The sequence below is a fragment of the Emydura macquarii genome, unplaced genomic scaffold (genome assembly GCF_026122565.2).
Source record: "Emydura macquarii macquarii isolate MOO-44397 ecotype Brisbane River unplaced genomic scaffold, CSIRO-AGI_Emac_v2 contig_968, whole genome shotgun sequence".
Lineage (NCBI taxonomy): Eukaryota > Metazoa > Chordata > Testudines > Chelidae > Emydura > Emydura macquarii.
The window spans coordinates 4,426,191-4,451,067 of NW_027131105.1; the positions used below are offsets into that span (position 1 = coordinate 4,426,191).

Sequence of the window (24,877 nt, forward strand, 5' to 3'; positions counted from 1 at the left end):
TGGAAGGCCATAGGGTGTATTTGAGGAATTTACAAACATCACTAGCCATTCCTAAAAAGACTAGTGTTGTTACTGCAACGTTACAGTTCAGCAGCCAAACGTTCATTTCGATTATAAACTCTGTGGGGCAGGGACCGTCTCTTTGTTATAGTATTATGTACTGGGGGTCACCCCCTCCGTAGTTGTAGAGGCCAAGCTCATCGCACACACCAGGGGCTTCTTGCACCTCTCCATTCTCCCACAAGCTGCCTTAGTGACACCTTCCTATATCCCTCTATTGCAAGAACCCCCTGCAACTCACCCAATTTTCCCCCTGCTAAGGATTCTATGTGTTCCCCATTCCCCCCTCCTCCCATAGCAGAGTCCCCCATTCTCCCCTCCATGGCAGGGTTTCCGTGTGTGCCCTCCCCCATTCCAACCTTTCCCTTCATGGCAGGGGCTCTAGGTCCACCTTCTCCCATACCAAGCTCTCTCAATCTCCCCACCACCACACTCAGGGCTTCTGTGGACCAGGATCCCATTTTACTAGGCACTGTGCAAAAAAGCCCCAACCTGATCAAAGAGACAGTCCCTACCCCAAAGAGCTTGCCATCTAAAGTATATGTTTGTACAGCAGTTAGGCTTCCAGGTGCTACCACAAGACAGATCATCATCAGAACTCAACAATCAGAACGTTCCAGAAGCGAAGGATCCGCCATGACATGAACTCAGCTGTGTTGCACTAAGTTAGAATTTTCTATTACAGTTCTCCTTGGTACTACTGAATGTTATATATCAAATGCCAAAGGGGAAATCCTCAATGGGATGAAGGTTTCACCCAGCAACGGGACAGGTTACTCTTGCAGGAAAACATGACCCTCTTAGAATGTTCTGAATTTGGATCCTTTGTTTTGTTTTGCGATCTTACTATTGCATGGCATGTTACTATTATTATGCTAGGGTCGCTTAAATAATAGAAAGCCATTGAGCACATAGATTGCATTGACAGATATCAAACACAATCCCCACCCTCAAATTTTGTACATAGCTGCAGGTCCTTGAGTCATTTCTTAGTTCAAAGAGATTAACCGTCTCTTCAAGAATTATTAATGTGCAGTAGTAACAGTGACACAGCACAGTCTCTACACACAGGAACTGCCAGACTGAATCAGAACTGAGGTCCATCTAGCGCAGAATCCGTGACAGTGGCCTATATCATATGCTTTAGAGGAAGATCCAAAAACCCTGCATAGCAGATGTAGGATAATCTGTCTCCCAACACTAGGTCTCCTGGTGTCTAACAGTTAGAGTGGCTCAAACCCTGAAGCAGGAAGTTTAATATCTCTGCCACATTTTTTGTTGTTGCCATTATAACTGTTGTTATTCATACAAACTTCCAATCCTTTTTTGGATCTTGCTAAATTCATGGCTTCAGCAACTTCCTGTGTCAATGAACCCCAGGGACTAATGATGTGTTGTGTGTTTTTATCAGTTTTGAATTTGCCACCTTCAAATACAGTTTGTCTCAGAAATCAAGGGAAAAAACATTCTCATCAAGGTCAGCAGCTGTAGACTCACCTCACCCTTCCTTCTCCCCAGACAGAGCTATGGTTTACATCCAAGAATGTCTTTGCATCAGCAGAAGGATGCTGAAAGCTTGGCAAGAGAAATAGCTGTCACTATTTGGGACAAGTCCTCTGCTATTCATAAGGCTATGCATCATTCTCTATAATGTGTGAGCCAAACAATAGCTGCCAATATTGCAAGAAACAGACTGGCCTGAGAAAAAACAAACTCTGCTTGAGACCTGAGGCATCTCCCATTTAATTCAGTCTTATGGATGTGAATTAAGCTAAATCAAATTAAGGCCACTTCAATTCTGAATAAGAGTGTCAACACGGGTTTAATAATGTAGTTTAACTAGTCAGATTAACTTTTCTGAGTATCCCCATGTAGACAAGCCCTAGCACTAAGCACTTATGCCACTCTAAGCTCTGTAGTACCTTAGCAACTAACAAAACATTAGTGTCACAACACAAAGATCCATGCTTGGTCCATGTACTCCCTGCTGCACCCCAACGCAGAGAATTTTCATCTCAAGCACTTTCTCCTGTGGAAGCTGGGCTGGGCCATTGAAATGTAAGATGCTCCTTCCCTAGGCCACAAACCTGTAAAGGGACCTGTGCGTGGCGCCCTTCATTGCCTCCAAGGATTCCTTGGCATGACTGGGTCCTCAGGATCCTTTTTTGCTTTGAATTTATGAAAGAGAAACCACAGACTTGGTCATTATATTGATTGCTTCAGGAAAAACACTGACTGTAAAATCCTTAACAAACATCATATCCATCACAATCTCTCCTGAGTGGACAACTAAACCGTTCCTGAAATCCAGCCACCAGATACTGATCAAACCAACAGACAAGGGGGGCACCACTGTGATCCTCAACCGTAATGACTATGTCAGTGAGGCCAACTGACAGCTCTCCAACACCATCTACTATAAAGAACTCAAATAAGTCCCCACGCCACAATTCACACAGGAATTTAAGGATATCATCAGACCCTTCCCCAAACACTTTCAAGAGAAATTCTACAACCTCATCCCCCATGAACCTACCCCAGGGACCATTTACATGCTTCCCAAGATAGACAAACAAGGGAACTCAGGCAGACCCATCATATCTGGCCACAGCACTCTTACTGAAGGAGTATTGGGACTCATAGAAACCATCCTCAAACCACTTACCATACAAAGGATCAGTTTCCTCCAGGACACAGACGACTCCCTCCAGAAACTCCACAACATTAATAACCTCCTTCAGAACACTATCCTTGCCACAATGGATGTCACCTCCTTGTAAACCAACAACCCGCACAATGATGATGTCGCTGCTTGCCTCAAATACCTACAAGACAATGGACAACACTCAGATAGCTACCCTAAACACATAACCAAACTCATCCATTTCATCCTCACGCACAACAACATTACATTCAACACTTTGTCCAAACCATAGGAACTGCCATGGGTACTAGGATGGCTTCCCAATATGCCAACCTCTTTATGGGACACCTTGAGGAAAACATTCTGGACAAATGCACCATGAAACCCATGGTATACATCAATGATATTTTCATCCTCTGGACAGACAACCTAAGCTCCCTCATAGATTTCCATGGCACCAAACTCTCTCTAGAACACTCCCACACCAGCATCATTTTCCTGGACACCATGTTCAGCTTAAGCAATGGAACCCTAAAGACAACTATATACAAGAAACTCACAGATCACCATATTTATCTTCACAGATCCACTAAATACACCAAATACACCAAGAAATCTATCTACAGCCAGGCACTCACATACTACAAAATATGTTCCGAGGAGAAAGTCTGGGATGCACACCTTAGCACTCTTAAAACAACCTTCTCCAAAGAAGGACACTCCACCAGAGAAGTAGATTGCTTAATGGAATGGGCCACCCAAATACCAAGAGAACTTGCTTCATAAGGAAAAAAAACAAACAAACACCCCTCTGTGCACATAAACTAGTTGTCACATACCATCCCACATTGGAACCTATACTGGGGATCATTAAATAATTACAACCCATACTCAGTGAGGAAAACTGCAGAACTGGATGCAGTTTTCCAGTATCAATCTTGCTATTTTTAAGACTACTATATTAATTTTTTGTGGGCTGAATTAGTATTTTTAAACCTTGGAGATTGGCAACCCTGGAAACCCTACATTTGTATTTTAAGGTCATAAATGCAGAGGATGGAGATTGTTCATGGGTAAAAGGGGCATAATGTAAAAGTATAATGATGTAAAAGTCTATGATGTAAAAAAGATGTTGGAAAATTGAAGAGGGTGAAGAAAAGTGCTACAAATAGATGCAAGGACCAGAGGATATGCCTTACAGTGAGAGATTTAAAGAGTTCAATCTGTTTAGCTTCTTAAAAAGATTGAGAGGTGACTTGATTATAATATACCTTCATGGCGAGAAAATATCAAGTACTAGAGGGCTCTTTATTTTAATGGAGAAAGTCAGAACAAGAATCGGGTGAAAGTTAAAGCCAGACAAACTCAAATTAGAAACAAGGCGCCCATTTTTCCCAGGATTAACCACTGGGACAATCTGCCAAGGGAAGGGGTGGATTCTTCATCTCTTGATGACTTCCAGTCGAGGCTGTCTGCCTTTCAGGAAGATGGTTTAGTCAAACACAAATTATTGGGCTCAATGCAGTGAAATTCTCTGGCTTCTTTGATACAGGAGGGCAGGCCAGAAGATCTAATGTTCCCTTCTGGGGTTAAAAATCTGAGTATTTTAATTTTATTTTAAAGAATACTTTTCCCCTCCATTCATCTGGTTTTCAAACATTTTGTTTGCACCTGGGGCACATTTGGTTCCTGAATCCAGCCCATATTTTATGGTTAAACTAAAGTGTATCTGTTAGGAAGAGACTTGAAAGGTTTCAAGTGATAGAGATTCCACATCCCGGTAAATTTAATTCCCCTCTCTGTTAACACCATGCACAGTATTTTTAGTCTGAATTTGTCCAGCTTCAGCACACAGTCACTAGATCTTGTTTCTACCTTTGTCCATGAAATTGAAGAGCCTTCTGCCATCAGAAATCTTTTCCCCATCTTTTCTCTAAAAGATATGCTCCTGTTCAAACAGGAATGAATTCAGGGAAGTTCTCTGGCCTGTGTTATGGAGCTCAGACTAAGTGATGACCATGGAACTGTCTGGCTATGAATCTATGTAGGTGCTAAGATGCACAAGTTAAATGCACACGGCTTTGTCTACATGCGAAAGCTGCTCCGGTTTAAATGGAATTGTTTTTAAACAATTTGAGTTCAATGGGTGCAAAGCCCTGCGTGGATGACCTTTGTTAAGATTAAGGGCAGTTTCTTTGGGTTTAGTTTAAACTTCTTCCCAGTTTACTAAACCAAAAAAAGGCAAGGCTCCTAGTGTGAAGGGGTTTGGTTGGACGTAACAGGCACACACCACCTTAGACCAACCCAGCTGTGCAGACTAGGCCTTCAGGGTTGTAGTCTGTTCACATAGATGCGGGGCAGTTCCACTGGGGTGGGGGTAATTGTTATTTGGGGACATATCCCGGGAAGGTAACTGCCCCCTTACATATTGGGGTGTCAGGTACACTGGGGTGGGGGTAATTGTCCCCTGAGACATTGGGGGACAGGATACTAGCATGGGGAGTTGTCCCCCTACATTCGGGAGGGGTAGCGAGCCTGGGGGGGGGCCGGGGGATTGTGCCCCGTCTCCTTCCTCTCAGACTCGGGTACAGAAGACACAAAATGGCGACCCCAACGCCTGAGGAAGGAGGAATAGCAGGCAGGATGGGAGGGAGCCGGGGGAGGGAGCATTTGAGCAGAGAACTCAGCGGCGTCCACCCAATCAAAAGCAAGCCCTGCAGTTGCTAGGCAACTTAGAGGCCTCGGCTCTTTGGGATTGGAGAAAACCAGCCAATCAGAAAATTCAGCAGCGTCCCGCACGGCTAAGGCCCAGAGACCGCAAACGCCCGCCTAAACCGATCGCTATGTGCTAGGGAGGCTGCGCGTGCGCAGCTAGGTGGTCAGATCAAAGACGCTGCATGCGCTTTTTGCGGCGGCTGAGGAAAAACAATTGGAGTCTGCGTACAGCGTCAATGAGTGGGAGGGGGAGCGTGCGTTTTTGCGGGCCCAGGTGATGGTTGCGAAGTGCGCATGTGCAATTGCGTGGGTAGCGGGAAGGACGCGCGTGCGCTATGGCGGACCTCGGCGGCCGTTGGGCGGCCCCGCCTGCGTATTGGTGAGCTGAAGGAGCCGTTGCAATCTGCGCTTGCGCGACGGCGTGGGCGGCCTCGAGTCAACGCCTGCGCAGTGAGCAGTCGAAGCGACGCTCCGAGGCCGCGCGTGCGCCTTGATTGGACAAGGCACCCGCGCCTGCGCGGTGCTCCGTCCGTCCGGTGGGCGCGCATGCGTTGTGGTGTTGCGAGGCGGCGGCGGGGCCTCGCGCAAGCGCAGTAGAGGCGCGGGCGGCCGAGGCGCTGGGTCGGTCGGAGTCTCTCGCTCGCTCGCTGCCTTGTCCCCCCTTGCCATGGACGTGAAGCGTCTGAAGGTGACTGAGCTGCGGGCTGAGCTGGGTCGCCGTGGTCTCGACTCTCGCGGGCTGAAGGTGGAGCTTGCCCAGCGGCTGCAGGAGGCCCTGGACGCCGAGATGCTGGCGGCGGGGCCCGAGGAGGCCGGCGCTGCCGGGGCCTGCTCTGGGGTGGAGCCAGGGCCCGCGGGGGGCCCGGTCGGAGCCCATCCGCGTGGGGAGGGCGACGACGACGATGATGAAGAGGACGAGGAAGAGGAGGAAGAAGAGGAGGAGGAAGAGGACGAGGAGGCGCTGCTGGCTGACGAGGAGCCGGCCCCAGGGTTGGGCGGGGAGGCCCAACCCCAGCCCCAGCCCGGGCCTCAGGAAGAGACGGTCCAGGCCCAGGCGCAGCCCCAGCCCGAGGGCAGCGACGGGGGCGGCGTGAATGGAGCCGACCGGCCGCAGGAGGAGGGGCCCAGCGGGGACGAGGCGGCGGCGGCCGAGGCCGAGACCGAGACCAAAGAGGGGGGCGAGGAGCTTGGTGAGGCCCTAGACGGGGTGGAGGGAACATCTGCCGTAGGTGACCCCCATCACCCCCGCCGATTCCTCCTCCCCCCGGGGACCTCTTTACCCCTTAGGTTGTATCCCGCACATCCGGTTTCTTTTTCCAATTCTCCCACTACCCGCGGAGAATCCTTTAGTTCCGCCATCCCCTTTTTTGGTACATCCGGTTCCTATCCCACATCTCCCAGGGGATTAATTTGCCCCCTACATCCATCCCCTTTATCTTACACACCCAGATTCCTTCTCATATCTCCCATGGGGATCCCTTAGCACCCACCAGTTTCTTCTTACACTGAGTATCTGGGACCATTCCCCCATCTCTCACATCCAAACACCCTACAGGTTACCTCACATTACCCTCACACATCCGGGTCCATTTACCCCCTTGCTGTCTACTATTTCCCCAGTTCTCTTCCTCCAGTACCACTGCAGCAGGTATCTGGAGGAGCAGACCAGAGGATTGGGAGCTTCCAGTTTCTGATATATTAGATAAATGGGTCTCTGTAAACTTGTGGTATATCATCTTAAATGTCCCAAGTTTGTTTATATAATACCTGGTGCATATGCAAAATCAGAGGAAATCCATAAAACTTTTCAGTTTTGAAGGCACAAGCTTCCCTGCCTCCTGAAAGGGGATTTCCAGACTCAGTGATAACACCCCTGTACGTTATTCACTTCTGTACTTGTTCTGAACATATCTGTGCAATGGCTTTTGGTTCAGAAATTGTGTGTTTCATGCATGGGCTATAAACCCCAGAAAGGGGTAATGGGATGTGAAGGTAAAGCCCTATTACCACAAATGTAATGGCTTGACAGTTCTCTTTATTGGTGTCCTTTTGGGATAAAATCAAAATCCATTTTAGGTTGAAAGTAGTTCCAGGTACCAATATTTGCCACTGAGTCTGTTGCCAGTTTTAGTGATTTAACAAACACACTTTCCTGTTTTTGTTCTATCTTCCCATGAATGGTAAAGAAAAAATAGAGGGAGGGGAAACCGACCATATACAAACCATTGTCAAATATCCATAGCAAACAATTTTGTTAAACTTTCCATTGTTATTTGCAATGTAGTTGTAGCTGTGTTGGTCCCAGGATATTAGAGTGATAAAGTGGGCATCTTTTATTAGACCAACGTATATTAGTGAAAGAGGCAAGCTTTCAATCTTACAGAGAGCTCTTCTTCAGGTCTGTATAAGCTTGAAAGCTTGTCTGTTTCACCAACAGAAGTTGGTCTAATAAAAGATATTACCATACCTACCTTGTCTCTCTAATTTCTTTAAACTTACGTTATAGTGGTCTTTGCTATTTTTAACAATAGAAAGTTTAAAAAAAAAAAAATTAATTGCAAAGTTTTATATTTTAAGAGACTTTCCAGATTAATCACTCCACTTGCTAGCTGTTTGTCATTAATGAAAATGAACTTGTGACGTATCAAATGCAAACAATGAGTGATAGAAAATATTGATTAATAAAAATCTGAGCCTCACTTGGGCATTTCCCCATTCCTTTCTGTTCCCTTATGTTGGTTTCCAAGGTGTTTTTTTTTTTTTTTTTTTTTTTTTTTTGGGGGGGGGAATCTGACCATAACCCTCCTAAAAAGAAATAACTGGATTTTTTTTTTCTCTGGGTTCTGGTTTGCTTTGATATATATTACAAAATGAAGCTGTACTTTTAATAGTAACAGCTGGGATTGTTCTCTACAAAATATATTCATGTGACTGCAAACAGAGACCCTGATCCTGCAAACACATGTTTAACTTTACCACCAGGAGTGTCCACCCCCTTTTGAGTTAGGGGGACTCAAAGTTAAGCACATGCATAAATGTTTGCAGGATCCAAGCCTGGAAAAGTGTGTTTTAAAAAAGAAATGGCAGGGCCTCAAAAGTAGGAAACAAATGAAAATGCAAAATCAAAAATTTAGAATACATTTAAAAACAAATCTTCTCATGTATTTCCCTTGCAAGACCAGAATGAAGAGGATTGTTTCTCTAGAGAGAGTTTTTTTCCTGCCCTCTTTAGGGTATATCCATGTTCTCAGCCATTTGTAGGAGAAACATGGAATATTAATATAGATACTTAGTGCTTACATGGCTCTTTTCATTCTCAGACCATTACAAATGTTACTAATGAACACTGAATCCAGGTTTCAGCATGTAAGTTAGGGAGAAACTGAATTTTAAATGTTTTGCGTCTAAGGATATTGTAGTTCTTCAGTGTGTATTTGTGTTACTGATTGATTCAAAATAATTAATGCTGTCAACTTGAAGTCTAGTCAGTTTAAAAAGTTAAAAGTAGTTTCTGGTACTACTCATACCTTTGAGTACATCTGTAAATCTTTGGATTTTTATAATATCCTTTCTGAAATGTAGTATTCTCCCAAGCTGCTGTGTGAAAGATGCACATAAGTAAAATGAGAAATGACTAACTACAGAGGGGAAACAGCAGAACTATTAAATGCACAAATTAAACAAACTGAAAAGCAGAATCTTGTACTCAACTCTTCTGATTCTAGCGATCTAGCTTGTCATTTTTACAATAGGTGAAAGTCAGGCAGAAGTGTGATTTTTAAGTTGATGGTGTTCCCAACAGGTTTTTTTAAGTTTAATGGAATGACCACATTTTTATAGCATGTCTATGAGAGAGAAGTACCTTGTAAGTGTCGTCTCATTCCCAGGAGGACATATCAGGCAGGTGGGACCCACAGGGCTTTGGTGTTGAATTCCCTAGGTTTTGTGTCACTTTCAGTAAGACTTGCTGACTTTTTCTTCTTCTCCCTAAGGGGATGAAGAGGATGGTGATAAATCAAAGCCACCAGGCTCAGATGGAGAGCGGCGAGGGTTAAAGAGACAACGTGAAGAAAAAGAAGAACATGGCCGTGCTTATTATGAATTCAGAGAGGAGGCTTACAATAGCCGGTGAGGAGAAGGGAATCTTTGGTTCTGTTTTCACTGGCAACCCAAGTCACTTTCCAGGGAGTGAATGAAACAAGTTTTGATCAGCTGACTCGGGTTAGACAGACATTGTCTGTGGATATATGGGGAAGAATAGAATTTGGTTTGGCACTATAAGGTGGAATTTCTTTTTTTGTTATATTCTGCTATTTTTCCTATTCTAAATTGCTCTTATTCCTGGATGTTCTGTGATATCTGATTACTTGTTTCTTCTCTCACTCCTGCGCAGATCTAAGTCTCCACCACCACCAGAAGAGGAACCGAGAGAGGAAGATGATGAAAGTGTTGTGATCCTGGACACACGTATGTATGGGCCCACGTGGTGGTTATTTGATTTATAGTAAATGTAAAGTTCAGAGATTTAATCATCAGGTATATAATTTGAGAAATCATCACAGCTAATGGGGTGCGTGTGTCAGAATGACAGAGGCCACTTTTTCAGCCATCACAAAGTTTATGTGGACTTGTATAAGTGGAACTCTGCAGCTGGAACATTTCTAATCCTTTATAATCTTTTGAGTGACATATGGCAGATTTGGGGGTACTTGAATAAGTGCAGCATTAATGCATTAGTGTTAGAGCAGTGGGTTTCAACCTGGGGTCTGCAGACTGACTAAGATGTCCAAAGAACTTCTATTTGAAATCTTTTAGGTATCTGCAAAGGAAAAAAGGTTGAAAAAACTGCCTTCTAACATGTCAGTTTCTCTCTGGAGATGAGGCAGACTGTTACTTGTAGGGTTTAATACTTTTTTGAGTAAAATCTGAAAAAGGAACTTAGGGCTTGTCTACACTGGCAGTTATGTAGGCAAAACTTGGTTACTCAGGAGTGTATGGGGGACCCCCCCCCCCCCCCCCCGAGCGACATAAATTTTGCTAGCTTAAGCGCGAATGTAGCTGCATTATGTCAACGGGGGAGAGCTCTGCTGCCGACATAATAAAACCACCTAAATAAGCGGCGGCCTCTATGTTGGTGGGAAGTGTCTCCCACTGACATAGCGCTGTCTGTACTCGCACTTATGCCGGCAAAACTTTTATTGCTCGGAGGTGTGTGTTTTTTAACACCCCAGAGCGACAAAGTTTTGCTGGCATAAGCGTGAGTGTAGACAAGCCCTTAGAGTAAACTGATCTCTTCTTTCTGACAGATACATCTGATCTCCACTTCAAAGCGAGCAAGGACCGCTATGGAGGACAGCCTCTCTTCTCAGAGAAGTTCCCCTCCCTTTGGTCTGGGGCAAGAAGTACTCATGGAGTGACAAAGGGGAAAGTCTGCTTTGAGGCAAAGGTGGGGCACCTGCTAGATGGATGTGCTGAGTCTGCGTGTAGGGAAGTGGCATGTGTGTTCTGCTGGGTCACTGGCACTTTCAACACTGAATGAGATGTTGGGTCTGAGCCAATCTAATTTAATCTGGCATGTAGTGTATTTAATTTAACAGAGATTGAAATATAGAGCAGCTCATGAAAGACTCATTCCTGGCTTACCTTGTGGATGTGTGCGTGTGAACAAGGGCTGGATAAGGTGCTTTGGTTCTGAGAAGATCCTTCCCAGAGTGCAAAGAGAGGCAATCTGTCGATACTGACTTTCTGGCCTTGGCTTTCAGTTTAAAAATGCAAACACAAGCCTACATTTGTGGCAGTTAGAGCCAAATTTCTGATTAAAATTATTTAATTGTACTCTTTTGCTGTTTTGTATATAGAGAAGGCCTGCAAATTCTTAGGGTTTTTATTTCCATGCTTATGTTTTACCTTAGAAATATCGGGATTGTCAATTATGGGCTTCCCTGGTTTGCTGGAGGGCATCTGGGGGGTGGGGAGGGGAAGGGGTTTGGTTGTTTTTGTGAGTTTTCTGTTCTTAATTGAAGTGTTAAGGTGGAGGGTATAATCTTTAACAAAGACGTCCTTTCTTACAAGTGTCGGTTATGCATCCCAGTCATATAGGTGTTTCAAAAGCAGAATTGTAATCAGTCTAGGTAAAACTCCCTTTTCTTCTTCATTGCTCATCTGTCAATCTTTTATGATACTAATTCCATTAGCTGTTCATTCACAGCAGCTTCTCTCTAACCTAGTCCTGAATATCTAATGTGTAAAAGCTTTTCTTAAACACCTTTCAGGCTGCTATTATGCTACCTGGGGAAAATGAAAAGAGCTCGTTCTTTTTTCTGTGCGAATTATATTTAAATGCTGAGTTTTTGTGGGTGTATGTCACAACATATCTCTTTCTGTGGTGGAATTTCCCATATAAAGCAATAATTTTGTTTTGTTTTGTTTTTTAAGAAAAAGAGAATCCCCACTGTTTCACCGTTAACTGCTCTCCTGGGTATTCGTGTGCCCATAAACTGACAGGAACCAGTTTTGCACAGAATACATTCTTCCTTAGGTTTACCTGTATCACTTCAGTCTCCCATTTGAGAGAATTTCGAGTTGATGGATCTCATATCTCTGATGGGAAAGAAGTAATCATGAGGATGCTGGTTGAGGCCCAGATTTTGGCAGTCCTGGTAAATGGGTTTCAGAACATAAATCTGTCCATCCTATTTCCAAGCCAGGCTGCCAAAATCTTTCACTCAAGATTGCAACACAAGTTTCTATGTGGTGCAGGTTCCCAATGCTGTCTTCCACTCCTGGTACTGTCTCTGATCTTGTGAGATAATGGGTGGATGGAGACTGTAGAGCCTTGTAAAGGGAAGCAAGTGAGTATACCAGTGCAGTCTCTCATCCAAGTATAGCCAAGGATTGGCTGGGGGAGCATACCTTGGTCAGGCTCTCACTAGGCTCTGCACCAAAGGAATAGACTCCAGAAATATTGTTTGTTCTAAGCCTTGGGGAATCAACTTTTAAATGGCTGAGGTGGTTTGGTGCTGCTGCTGTGTTGTGCCTGTTAGGGTATCTGACACGAGTGCCTGTCTCCTGGAAGCAGTTGAGATCTGTATTTGAGTAGACTATAGGGAAAATGGGGGAAATATCCCATTAACCTGTGGCTTTGGGAGAGAGACCTGTGACCTGCGCATGCCTCCAGCTTGTGTAAATCCTGGTGTGACTAGCACCTGGAGAAGGATTATAGTCTCCGAGAGGCCTGATACTCCAGCTTTGCACACCACATGTGGAATGATTCTTTCTCAATTTCTCTAGGTCACACAGAATCTCCCAGTGAAGGAAGGCAGTACGGAGGTCCCACTTCTTCGAGTTGGATGGTCTGTGGATTTCTCTCGTTCCCAGCTAGGTAACAGCTTTTTTTTCTGTTATGTCAGCTATGAGCTGAGGCAGGTTAAGGAGCTATTGAGGTGCTGCAGCCCAGAGCTGGGATTTTCTAAGAACTTCAGTGGGCAGTTTGGCACAGCAGAGACAGTTTGGGAAACCATGTGTGTAATAACTGCTCTTTTCCAGGTGAGGATGAGTTCTCTTATGGCTACGATGGACGAGGGTTGAAGGCAGAAAATGGGCAGTTTGAAGAGTTTGGTCAGCCTTTTGGGGAGAATGATGTGATCAGTTGCTTTGCTGTAAGTGCTGTAGATAAGGCTTGTGGTTGCCATCTCAGAGGGGCAGGAGGGGGGAAGACTTCTATCCTTGTAACCAAAATGTATGTGTTAACATAAGCCTGTCGTCCTCCTCTCCTGTGTGTAAGGGAAACAGCCATGCTCTGTCTGCAGACAGGAAGCCTGACTTAAAGCACCTCTCTGGTATATCTCTAACTGGCTGCATTAATTAAGGTACTGAACAGTGGAAAGCCTGGAAGCGGCTTTCCTCCTGTTCATGCAGGAACCTATTGGGAGATGGGTTTGGAGGAAAACCAGTGGAGGGAAAAATAATGGCCACCCCTCAAAACTTGCTGGTCACAGGACTCTTGTGTTCTTTGTTGTCATAGAACTTTGAGAGTGAAGAGGTGGAACTGTCCTTCTCCAAGAATGGGGAGGACCTGGGCGTGGCCTTCCGGATCAGTAAAGAATCTCTCGCTGACAGAGCACTCCTCCCACACGTGCTGTGCAAAATCTGTGTGGTTGAATTGAACTTCGGTCAGAAGGAGGAGCCCTTCTTCCCAGTTCCTGAGGAATACACGTTCATCCATGCCATCCCGGTTGAGGATCGAGTGCGCACGCCTCTTCCCCCCAAAACCACAGAGGAGTGTGAGGTAATGGGGTTCGTTCTAGATAGGTCCAGTTATTGCTTGTAAGGAGTGAGACAGACTGTGTTACATGGCTTATGGGCCTGTTTTTTTAATGGAAAACCTGAAGTACATACGGAGAGAGCCATTCACTGCATAGCATGGTGTTGACTATTATTGTTTCTCCTCAGAGCTATATAATCATTTCAGCTCTTCCTTCTCTGTGTGGTACTTCCTGCAGGTACTGCTGATGGTTGGACTGCCAGGGTCTGGGAAGACCCAGTGGGCACAGAAGTACACCCAGGAAAATCAAGAGAAACGATATAACATCTTGGGAACAGAGACTGTTCTCTACCAAATGAGGGTAAGCACTTCCCTCAGGTAGAGGCGTGTTACTGAGAGCTTTCCCAGGTCTGGGCTGGCAGGACAATCCTAGAAAGTACAGTGGCTTTATCTTCCATGGCCAGTGTTGTGCTATAACTGTGACACTGCAGAAAATAGCTTAGTGGAGCAGTAAGGGAAAGGGGGCTCCTCTGATAACAGCAAAAAGGGGTGGGTTTGCCCCTCTTCTAAAACCAATCTGTACATGACTCCAGGCTGAAGAAGGCTCCAGTTCCAGAAGGCAGAACTAGTGACTGAGCTGTAGGAATTGCGTTCTGGGTTGTCTCTGCACCAGTAGCATGTGTCTGACACCTTTATACTGGCACCTGTGCTAGAGACGAGTGATCACAGCACTGGTAGAACACTGTGTGCATATCTGAAGGATCTCTTATTAATATCCATGTTCCTCTTGCCAGACAAAGGGCCTCGAGGAGGAAGAGATGGACCCCAAGAGCCGAGACCTGTTAATCCAGCAAGCTGCCCAGTGCCTTAGCAAGCTGGTCCAGATTGCTCCCAGGGCAAAGAGAAACTACATTCTTGATCAGGTATTGTTATTAAACCCCAGCGACTTCCTGATCTGAGTAGCCTTGACTTCAGGGCACACTGAGCTTATTCCTCAGGTCATGTCCCATTGTGATTGGAGGGGATCCAGACTGGGCTGAGTTAGTAGCAGATGTATTTCTGAAGCCCATTTCTTTCCCCCTTCAGTGTAATGTGTACAACTCTGGCCAGCGACGGAAGCTGCTTGCCTTCAAGGGTTTCTCTCGCAAGGTGGTTGTGATTGTCCCCAATGAAGAAGACTGGAAGAAGAGGCTGGAGCTGAGGAAGGAGGTTGAGGGGGAGGATGTGCCTGAATCTGTGATGCTGGAAATGAAAGGTAGACCAGCTCAACCAAGCCTGTTGCATTGTGCTGTAGCATCTCTAACAATCTTTAAATAATTCAGAGAAACTAGCTGGTTCCAAACAGTCTTGGGCCGTGGTAGGAGCCCATGTGCCCCTTCAGGGTGATGGGATAGGAAGTCTATTAATCTCCTGAATCTTTTCTCTGCTGGGAAGTAGGGTCTTGAGCCACTGAAAGCTGCCTTGATCTTTTGAACTCTCTTGCTGTTTCCATTTTAACGCAGCTAACTTCTCACTCCCGGAGAAGAGCGATTACTTAGATGAGGTGATGTATGAAGAGCTGGTGAAGGAGGAGGCTCAGCCACTGGTCACCAAATACAAGGAGGAGGCCAGAAAACTGCTCCCTCCATCTGAGAAACGGGCAAACCGTCGCAATAACCGCAACAAGCGCAACCGTCAGAACCGCAACCGCGGCCAGGGATATGGTGAGGCTCTGCAGGGGCTGGGCAGCACTTTCTCTCGTCTCTTTTGTGTCTATGGCTCCTTTTGCCATATTCTCTTGATGTCAAAGCAAACTGTAAGGATTCTACTCCCTAGATATTGAAGAAGGGACTTGAGTCTCTCATTGCAGGCCTCAGCAAAAGCACAGCACTTTCTCTCCTTTCCAGCTACTAGTTCTTTTCTCAAGCACCTCCCTTGCCTAGTTGCCCTCATGGTTTAACTTCCGCTTCCTTATTCAGAGCCTAAATTGTTCTTGTGTTTTGTGCTCACTGATTACTATGGGGCTGAGATTTTCAAAAGCATTTACTTTTCAGTGAAACTTGGGCTCCCTCCAGGTCCTTAATTCTTACCGTCATTGCAGAAGTAACCATCTTAAATCTCTATTATACAGAGTCCTCTGTTCCCAGAAGCTTTTGTTACCCTCACATGGTGACAAACATTTTCCTTAATTTGCATGTGTCCTTTCTATCCCATGACTTTGTTTCTAGTCTTAAATGTGCATTATTCTGCTGCAGCATCACAATGATGTAAGCACTTGTCTCAACTCCCCAGTCTCCTGCTTGGAGATAGCTTCCTCCTGCTGCCTTATTTATCTGAATTGAGTTTCATCCCATTTCCCCTTCTCTCTCAGCTTTCCAGATCATCCTGCAGTTTCTCTCTACCTCTGCTTTCCACTGCTGACAATTTTCTAACTTGTTCAGTATCCCTGACAAATACCAATATATGTTTTACTTCATGTAGGTTGTCAATATCTGTATGAATTAATCCTAGTCATAGTACAGACTGCAGCATGGCATTACTGGACACCTTTCCCTAGTGGGATGTTACTCCATTAACGTTTTATCCTCTGCTTATGGTATGTTCTCATGCTGTGTTCTACCTATCCAGACACCATTCTTTCACTTTGCTATGGAGCTACAGAGACTGGGATAAATGGGATTGCTGTTGGATTTTCTCTGTCCTGTAACTTTATTGGAGGGTGTAAAATCTGGTATAGTCTGTTATACATGAATCTGTGCTAGTATCTCCTGACAGAAGCTTTTTTTTCTTCATAATCTGTGGTTTCGTTTCTCGCCTTCTGGCTCAAGCTGTTTTAACAGAAAAGTTAAACGTAGTCTAGCCTTCTCCTTATACAGTCCTGGTTTCTTCTGTACTGGATGTTTGCTGCTCTCACTCACCAAAATGGGAAACATGCAACCTGGAGGAAGTTACTGTGCTGATCTCTGATTAGAAAGTCTCTGGCACCCTGCTTGTTGGGTTCTGCCATCAGGGGATTGCAAGTCACATGGCAACTCAGGAACAGCTTGACTCTTGTTCATATTTACCAGGTACTGCCTCTGTAGCTTTGTCTGACACCTTGCTTGTTTCTTTTCTAGTTGGGGGACAGCGCCGAGGTTATGACAATCGATCTTATGGGCAGCAGCAGTACTGGGGGCAGCCTGGAAACAGAGGAGTGAGTGCAGTAGTTCTGACTACTTTATACTAAACACAGGCAGGAGGATGTGGCGTGCTGTGGCCTTCTTAATTTTTCTCTACAGGGAAAAGGGGAGTTTTGGGGGGTGATTCTTGCTCCATTTTCTTCCCAAGAGGAGAAGGAGATGATAATATCTAGCTCTTGTATGGTGCTTCTTATCCATAGATCTCAAAGTACTTTACAAAGGAGGCCAGAAACACAGAAGGGAATGTGACTTGCCCAAGGACTCCCAGCAGTCCAGTGTCAGAGCCAGGAATAGAACCCAGATGTCCAATGTTTTAGCCAGTAGGCCATACTGCCTCCCATGAGAAGGAGACTCTAAAAATGTAACTTCTGTACTGTTGAGAGTCCTTTCTGGTAGCCTTTGGGAACCTTTGCACCATGCCTTAACTTTGAACCATAGCTTATACTTAGGGTATCGACAGCCACCATCTACCTGAAAATAGCCATGTGCTGCATCTTGCTGGCTGCCTGCACCTAAGTGTTCTAATTCTGGTTGTCACTGATTTGCTATTTCCCCATCTCTAAAGCAGGGATATGCACCTACCTCTGTATAAAATGCTTTGAGAGCTTTGAGCGGAAGAGACTATAAAAGCTCAAAGAATTACTGGAGGGTATGGGTTGCAGCCATAGGATGGGGTTCTGCCTCCCACAGTGCCATATCTTCCTACAGGGCACATTGTTTGGTGTGCTTAGGTAATCACCTCTGTTTTCACAGGGTTACCGTAACTTCTATGACCGGTACAGAGGGGACTATGACCGATTCTACGGACGCGAGTATGATTACAACAGATACCGAGATTACTACAGGCAGTACAACCGGGAGGTGAGTGGCCACACACCATGGGGCAGTAATAATTCTAGGAGGGGCTTCTCAACCTTTAGAGTGCATGTCTTGTGGACACCTCGCCTCCCATTTGCTGTTGCTTTGGTCCACCTGTAGAAGGATCATCCCAGCATCCCTCTAGCTACTATAGCAGCTTTCCATATGGAAGAGAGGTATTAGGAAAGTGTTTGGTTGTTTTTACCTGTCCTGTTGAAGGCAGTTCCTTTTACCGCTTTTATTTATTGGGAGCAAGGCTGGCACCTCCTTGTTCCAATCACTTTTAGAGATCTCTGGGCTCTCATTGCAATGAAGAGCCTGGTCACCTGTAGGAGATGTGTGGAAGCAAGCATCACATGCTCACAGTTTGAGAGCTGCTCTCTTAGGACATTTATGGAGAAGGACGGGGCTGGGCAGAAGCTGTAGATCAGTGGCTCTCAACCTTTCCAGATTACTGTACCCCTTTCAGGAGTCTGTTTTATCTTGAGTACTCCCGAGTGTCATCTCACTTAAAATCTACTTGTTCACAAATCAGACCTAAAAATACAAAAGTGTCACAGCACACTATTCCTGAAAAATTGCTTACTTTGTCATTTTTACCATATAATTATAAAATAAATCAGTTGGAATATAAATATTGTAATTACATTTCAATGTGTAGTATATAGAGCAGTAGAAACAAGTCATTCTCTGTATAAAACTTTAATTTGTACTGTCTTCGCTAGTGTTTTTTATGTAGCCTGTTGTAAAACTAGGCAAATATCTAATTAAGTTGATATATTCCCTGGAAAACCCGGGGTATGCACACACCTGCTATAGAGAACCACTGCTATAGATGTATGGTTATGGAGGATCCTGGCTTTTCCAGTACAGTGCCTCCGGATACAAACTGCTTCTATTTTCCTTTCAGTGGCAGAACTACTACCAAGACCGAGACCGATACTACAGGAACTACTATGGATACCAAGGATATCGGTGAAATCCCAGCCGTCTTCACCCTTCAGCCAAGAAGCTGAATCTGCGGAGGTGTCTGCCACTTCCCAAAACACAACCAATGGAAACAGGGCTGTTGGGAGGAGAGCGGCGGTGGGGGGAGGGGTGGGAGGGGAGGAAAAAAACTGTAAATTTTTTTTAAAAAAAGTTTGTTGAAAAGAATATTGTCTTATTCTATAAAACATTTCAAACCTAGTTAGATATTTGTAATCAAAATGTTTGCGCAGAGAGTGCAGCACTTAGCGCTGCCTGGCCTGTACCCTGTGATTGGGCAGGAAAACCACGTACCCTTTAACAACTTTCTAGAGCAGCTGGACTGGCAGCCAGGCAAGGAGGTACGGGGTTTACGAGACGCGCTCAGCGATGGGAACTGAACATGTAAGAACCGGGAGGTACAGATGAGTGAGAGTAGAGGAGCCAGCATCCCCTGGGGGGAGAGGGAGGGTTGGGAGGGCAGGCAATATTAATTATTGACTGATCATTCACTTGCAAAACTAATTTCCTTCCAGATTATCATTTGCTGCTCTAGCTTTGGGGTGATGTGTGGGGCTCTGGCCACAGTGATTCTGGAGTCTAGCGCTCTTCGATGACTGGTGAAGGGATTGTTTCCACCTTGGAAAACCTGGCAGAGTTCCACGTTCCTGCTGTTGTCTCGTCTGACAGTGCTGTGCTGGGAGGCTGGCTGGATGTAACGTATCCCTGGCCTAAGGCTGTGATTTTTAGCCAAGCAGTTTGCTTCACCCCATGGCTATTAAATTACCCCGAAAGCTTGTAAGTGGTATCATGACCTGTTTTTTGGCAGAAGGAAGCGCAGGAATTTGGTTTGCCAGTCCCTAAATTCTCGTTCTTCCCTGGCCAAAGCAGACTCTCGGTGAGACTCTGTCCTCCTCGTCCCCCCACCGCACCCCCCGAGGCTAGCAGGCTTGCCCAGGTGCTGAATCATCTCTGTATAGTGTCTGTCCTCTTTAGTGGAAGAGAAGGAACATTTCTCAGGGTTTCTGCTGGATCTTTTCTTCATTAGAGCGTAATGTGTGTGTATATAGGCAACCCATGCAGTGTGTAACCTTCACCTGTGAGGAGATAGTGCTGAGAATAGCAACAATTTTATACCGTAAGAAGAGGGCACAGTTGGTAACGTGCTCCTGTGGTTTTGATAAACTGGTAGAGCGTGTATATAGGAAACTAGGGAAGGCAACTGAGTGCAGTAGTGAACCAGCCTGAAGTGGGTGAGTGTGTGTGTGTATGTGTGTGTATGTATCCCGCGCCCCCCCCCCCCCCCCAAGCTTGAAAACAATAGGGTTTTGACTTTGACACACTTCTTAGCTCTGAAGTCAATCCCAGAAGAGGGGAGGGGGTTCCTGAGGACACAGCGTAAAGGAGGATCCCTTCAGTGCTTGGGCATGCTCCAGTATAAAATTTGGATTTCCTCAGTCTTCAGAATTTCTGTAAGATTGGGGAGGGGGCATAATTTCAGAAATTACTCCTTTCCCAGGCAAATGGTTGTGTGTGGGGAGAATGGGGCAGCTGCTTCTGTAGGGCATAGGGAGTGCATTCATGGCAGAACTGGATGCGGCTGGCTTGTATCTTTTTGTAGCGGGGGGGAGGGGGATTTATTTTCCCATTGTGAGATTTAGCATTGATCTTTAATTTTGTTTCATTCTCATCATTTTGTCTCCTATCCTGTGATTCTTCCCCCCATCCTTCTTTCCCAGCAAGGACAGGAAGTGAATTCTTAGGAAGTGAATTGTAAATACTCTTAGTTCTGGTCCTATAGCCTTGGATTTGGCTAGGGAGCTAATTATGTCCAGTCCCTCTGTTCCTCTCCCTTCCCCAGCTTGAAAATTACCTTCTGCTTCCTGTGATTTGCTGTTTGAAATGCAAACATTTTAATTTGTTTTAAAAATTCAATTTTTTTATTCTCTGCCTACCATTGCAAGCTGCCCTGTCTCCACTGCCCATTGTCACATCCCAGCCCAGACTAATCCTTCCATCCAGACCAGGACATGGTGAGACATGGCTCTGCCAGCGCCGGAGAGCACAGATGACAGGTTGCTGGGATCTCCCATCCCTGTGTCACTTCCCAATGCAGGAGCTAGTGAGAAGCAGGGTTCTACTGTCTCCAGCTGTGGTGCTGCATGTGTGTATCTGAACGTGTGACTGTGTGACGACCGTTTTTATAACAAAGCAACTGGTATTTTAAATGATGCTTCAGCCCACTAGAAAATACTCTTGGGACAGGGGTAAAGGGGAGAGAGCAGAAGCCTGCAGTAGCTGTGTGCTGGCAAGGGTGTTTGATGCTTTGGTATTTTTAAAAAGTTCCTTCTTGGGGTGTGCTTTCCAATTAGTGGGGCACAGGCAGCCTCCAGTGTGCAGATCCTCCACAGCTTCATTGGGTTTGGGGGACATGGAGTAACTGGCACTGGAGCCAGGAAAGCTAAAATCACTTCAGGAGGCGCTGTCATCGTTAACAGAATAATTTTTGAAGCTATAGTCCTTTTTAAATAAAACCTGTTTTTCTGGGGATGACTAGAACTGCCACATCCTTGTCTGTAAGACCAAGAGATCTTAGCGACTTCAGTAGATGTCTTTTTCTGCACATTTTTGTTAAAAAAAAGAGGAAAAAAAAAAAAGAAAAAATTAAATGGTAAACAAGGAAATGCAGCCTGTTTTAGATCTGTTAGTGTTTCATGATTGTACGTCTTAGTTGCTGTAGATGGAAAGCTTGAGAGAACATGAAGGCTGTAAATGTTTTTACAAACTGTAAAACGTTTTGAAGTGGCCAGTAAAAGGGTTTTACCATTGAACATGTAAGTGTGTGGTTGTTTACATCTGTAACTTTCCTTCGGATTCTGGCAAATGTAGGCAGTAGCTTCCATTTTTAGAATAAATAACCATTGGCTTGACTTAACATCCTTATGTTGCTGCACTGACTTCGTAGGTGTCTCTATACTTTGGCTCTTCTTCCCCTCTCCAATAAAAAGAAAACTCAAACGACCAGACTAATTTTGCTCTTTTCATAAGGCTCCTTTATTCAGCTGTCCTGCGCTCACCCTGCCTGCTCCAGGCGGTCCTAGGGAAGGCTCCGGGTCAGGGCCCTAGCACATGGGGGAGCGCTTCCCCTCAGCTGAAATGACTTCTCCACCGCCTGGGGGGAGGGAGGGGGAGTATCCCTCCCCAAGGAGAATCAGCCGTACCACAGGCTGGAGGCTTGTGCTCCATGAAAAGCCCTCCCTTGGCTGATGATCAGCAGCCCTTTTCCGCACCCACCCCCTGCTTTTCCCTCCTCCACCTGCCCCCCCTCCATCGTGCCTGCCCCATCGTGCTCTTGGGGGTGGGGTGGGGTGGGAGAATGAAGGTTTAGGCGCCTCCCCAGTGGCTGCAGGGGCTGGGGAGAGTCTTTGATCAGCGCCTGGTTCTGGGCCCGACCCCCGCCTGGAGCCACAGCCGGAGGGGCCCTGCCCCTTGGGAGGGAGCAGAGGCCGGGCTGCTCTCCGAAACCCCACGTGGGCGCTTCCAGACGCTGCTGCCTGCGCGCTCCTGTCCCTGCCCGGCCATGGAGGCCGCGGCTCCGCTCCCGGGCGGCGCTCGGCGCAGCCGGAGCTCTGGGCTGCTGCTGCCCAGGCCGGGCCAGACGCGGAGCGACGGCCAGGTGCTGGAAGATGCGCTCGGCCGACTGAGCGGGACCACTGCGGCCATCACGGCCAACGTGCGGCGGATCAACGGGGCGCTGGAGAGGTAACGAGCCGGGGAACGCCGCCTGGGATGGGCCCCTTCCCCGGGGCGCGGGCGTCAGACCCTGCCCCGGCGCCTGGCTGGGATCCCTGTCTGGGGGCTGGAGATGGAGCAACCGGGACCCACCGCGCGTCCTCCTACTTCCCTTCTTGGGATCCTTCCCCGGGGACGGACACACGCACACCCCCTCCTCGGAGCACCGGAGAGGGAACGCCTGAAGTGGGCAAGAGCCCACCCCAAATTGTCCCAGGACCCAGCCTCAGCCGCTAATTTCCCGATTGCCTGCAACTTCCCTTGGGCTGGGTGGAGCTGAAACTGTCGCCCATTCCTGGGGGTGAGGGGTGGTCAGAGGGTGCTGGGCATGGACATGGAGCGGTAATGGGTGCAGGGTCGGTGGGTGAGGGACATGGAGATACAGGGGTGGTGAGAGCTGGGTGAAGAGCATGGAGATGCAGGGGTGGTGGATTTGGGAATCAGCCTGTGGGTGCAGAATGGACCTGGTCCAAAGTCAGCAGGGATACAAGTCTTGGGGAGCAGGGGCAGGAACTGTAGGGTCAGGTAGTGCCGGTGGGAGCGGCACAGGTACTATCTACCTTCCCTATCTCAGCATTGTTCTTTTGCCAGGTGCATTATCCATCTAGCCTTAGCGACCCTTTGTGCTGGGGGGGAGGACTTCGGAGTGTGGGGATGCTGGGTCAGAGGCCACATCAGTAATGGAAGCTCTTCTCCCCTTTGCCCAGGATTCTGGAGGATAAAGCCACTGTGGAGGAGCTGGAGCAAATGCTGGTTTGTCAGGGAAGGGGGCCTGGGCTAACAGCATTCATCTCGTGCTGCACTGACACTAATATCCCCAACAGCCCTGGGGAACGGGTGAAGGCAGGAATGGGTGCCCTCTGCTGGGGCTCCCCCTCCCAGGGCACTCCCAGGTACCCCAACACCATGAGATCCCAGGTTCCCTGTGCCTTGGTAGAGTCTGTGTTGTGCCTAGGTGCCTTGTTCCATGCGGGTCTGGGAGCCATGTCCCATCTGCTGCAGACACAGGGTGGTGTTGGGATGATGGAGAGGAAGACCAGGAGGGGTGAAGAGGCTTCTGGAAGGAGCCCCGCCAGGCACATGATTCTTCCTTCACTTACCCTCAGTCCTCTCTTCCAGAAGAGCTTTGAATCAAAGTAGCTGGTGGGATCACTCTGGAGAGAACTGCAACCACAGCCTTCTGCTTCCGAGAGATGTGTTGGGGCCCCGTGACAGAGAGTGCGATCTGAGCTTCCCAAGGACATCCTGGCTTCTTGCCAGCTGGGGACGCTGCCCTATCCCCAGTCTTCATGGGGACACTAGGAACACCTTTGTGTGCTGAGTGGCAGTTATGCCCCATGACTCTTGCATATTTCCCAGACATTCTTTGTTCTCACAGATAATAAACATGAGACATGATCCCTGACATCCAGCTCACCTGTGACTGTGACTCCCACTACACCATCTGCCTCGCCTGGGGCTACCATGTTGGCTGTGGGATGGGCAAAACCCTCACAAGTGCCACAGCGCTGGTTGTACAGCTGACCTCATCTTGTTTCTTGATATTGTGGTATTGGGTGCCGGGCAGTAATGCCTCTCTCACCACCACTAATGTGCTGCTTTTCCCTTGTGGTGGGCTGGGGTCATCTTCCTGATTACTGAAACCAAAGTCACTGGGGTAGTCATGGGCCCCGCTATGAGCTTATGGGATCACACAGAGAAAGGGGCCTTCTTGGAGAGGGATTCCTGAGCTGGGAGAGGCATTGGGTATGGTAGGTGCAGCAAAAGGTAGGTTCCCTTGCTGGGCACCGAAGTGATTGGTGTTTTGCCTGTGCATTTTGACTGGCTGGTGTGTTACATCCCCAACCCCCACAGGCTGTGAGTCTGTTACAGGCCCAGCCAGCTAGGGAGCCTGCCTCTAGTTCAAGCTGTAGCTGTTCATTCTTTTAGCTCTGGAGGCCCTGATTCAATCCCTGTGGTATCAGCCTCATGTATGCCCATGTGTTCAGGTACGTAGCTGGGGGGAGAGGGTCATGTGGGGCTGGAGGAGTAGGGACTGGGACTGCAGGACCTGGGCTGCGCTGTGCATGCTTCCCTCTGATTAGAGCCTGAGCTATGCCAGAGAGGATTAGTCTGAGGCCTTCAGTGCCTCTGGACCTTCCACTGGAGCCTCTGGGTGCTGCCATAACACAAACCACTCTTGGCCTGTGGCTGAAACGCCTGTGGGTGCAGCTATGTTAGTTTCTGGAACTGAGGTTGGCTGAGGGACCACCATGTTATTGTGGCCAGGCATTGATGCACGGTGCTGCCATCTTAGCTGCTGGGACAGACCCTGTTCTGGGTGCTGCCATCTTGGTTACTGGAATGGAAGCTGCTCAAGCGCCCTCCATTTTAGATCGTGTAATAGAAGCTGCCTAAGGAATCGCCACCTCCGACTCTGGA

At 47.1% G+C, this 24,877-nt stretch overlaps 1 protein-coding gene across 2 annotated transcripts; it reads left to right on the forward strand.

Annotated features, from left to right (window-relative positions):
- The first annotated feature begins 5,968 nt into the window (after positions 1–5,968).
- On the forward strand, positions 5,969–24,870 carry HNRNPUL2 (heterogeneous nuclear ribonucleoprotein U like 2). 2 transcript variants are annotated; one of them, XM_067543838.1, is made up of 16 exons: positions 5,969–6,609; positions 9,412–9,547; positions 9,813–9,886; positions 10,726–10,865; positions 12,710–12,800; positions 12,965–13,077; positions 13,443–13,706; positions 13,921–14,043; positions 14,477–14,605; positions 14,769–14,937; positions 15,185–15,385; positions 16,778–16,854; positions 17,594–17,701; positions 18,609–22,426; positions 23,164–23,209; positions 23,576–24,870. In XM_067543838.1, the coding sequence occupies exons 1-14, from the start codon at positions 6,087–6,089 to the stop codon at positions 18,675–18,677; spliced, it is 2,217 nt and encodes a 738-aa protein (XP_067399939.1). In that variant the 5' UTR covers positions 5,969–6,086; the 3' UTR covers positions 18,678–22,426; positions 23,164–23,209; positions 23,576–24,870. The 2 variants fall into 2 exon arrangements, with proteins under 2 accessions (XP_067399939.1, XP_067399938.1); XM_067543837.1 differs by having other exon boundaries at positions 5,985–6,609; positions 23,579–24,870.
- Positions 24,871–24,877: the final 7 nt, after the last annotated feature.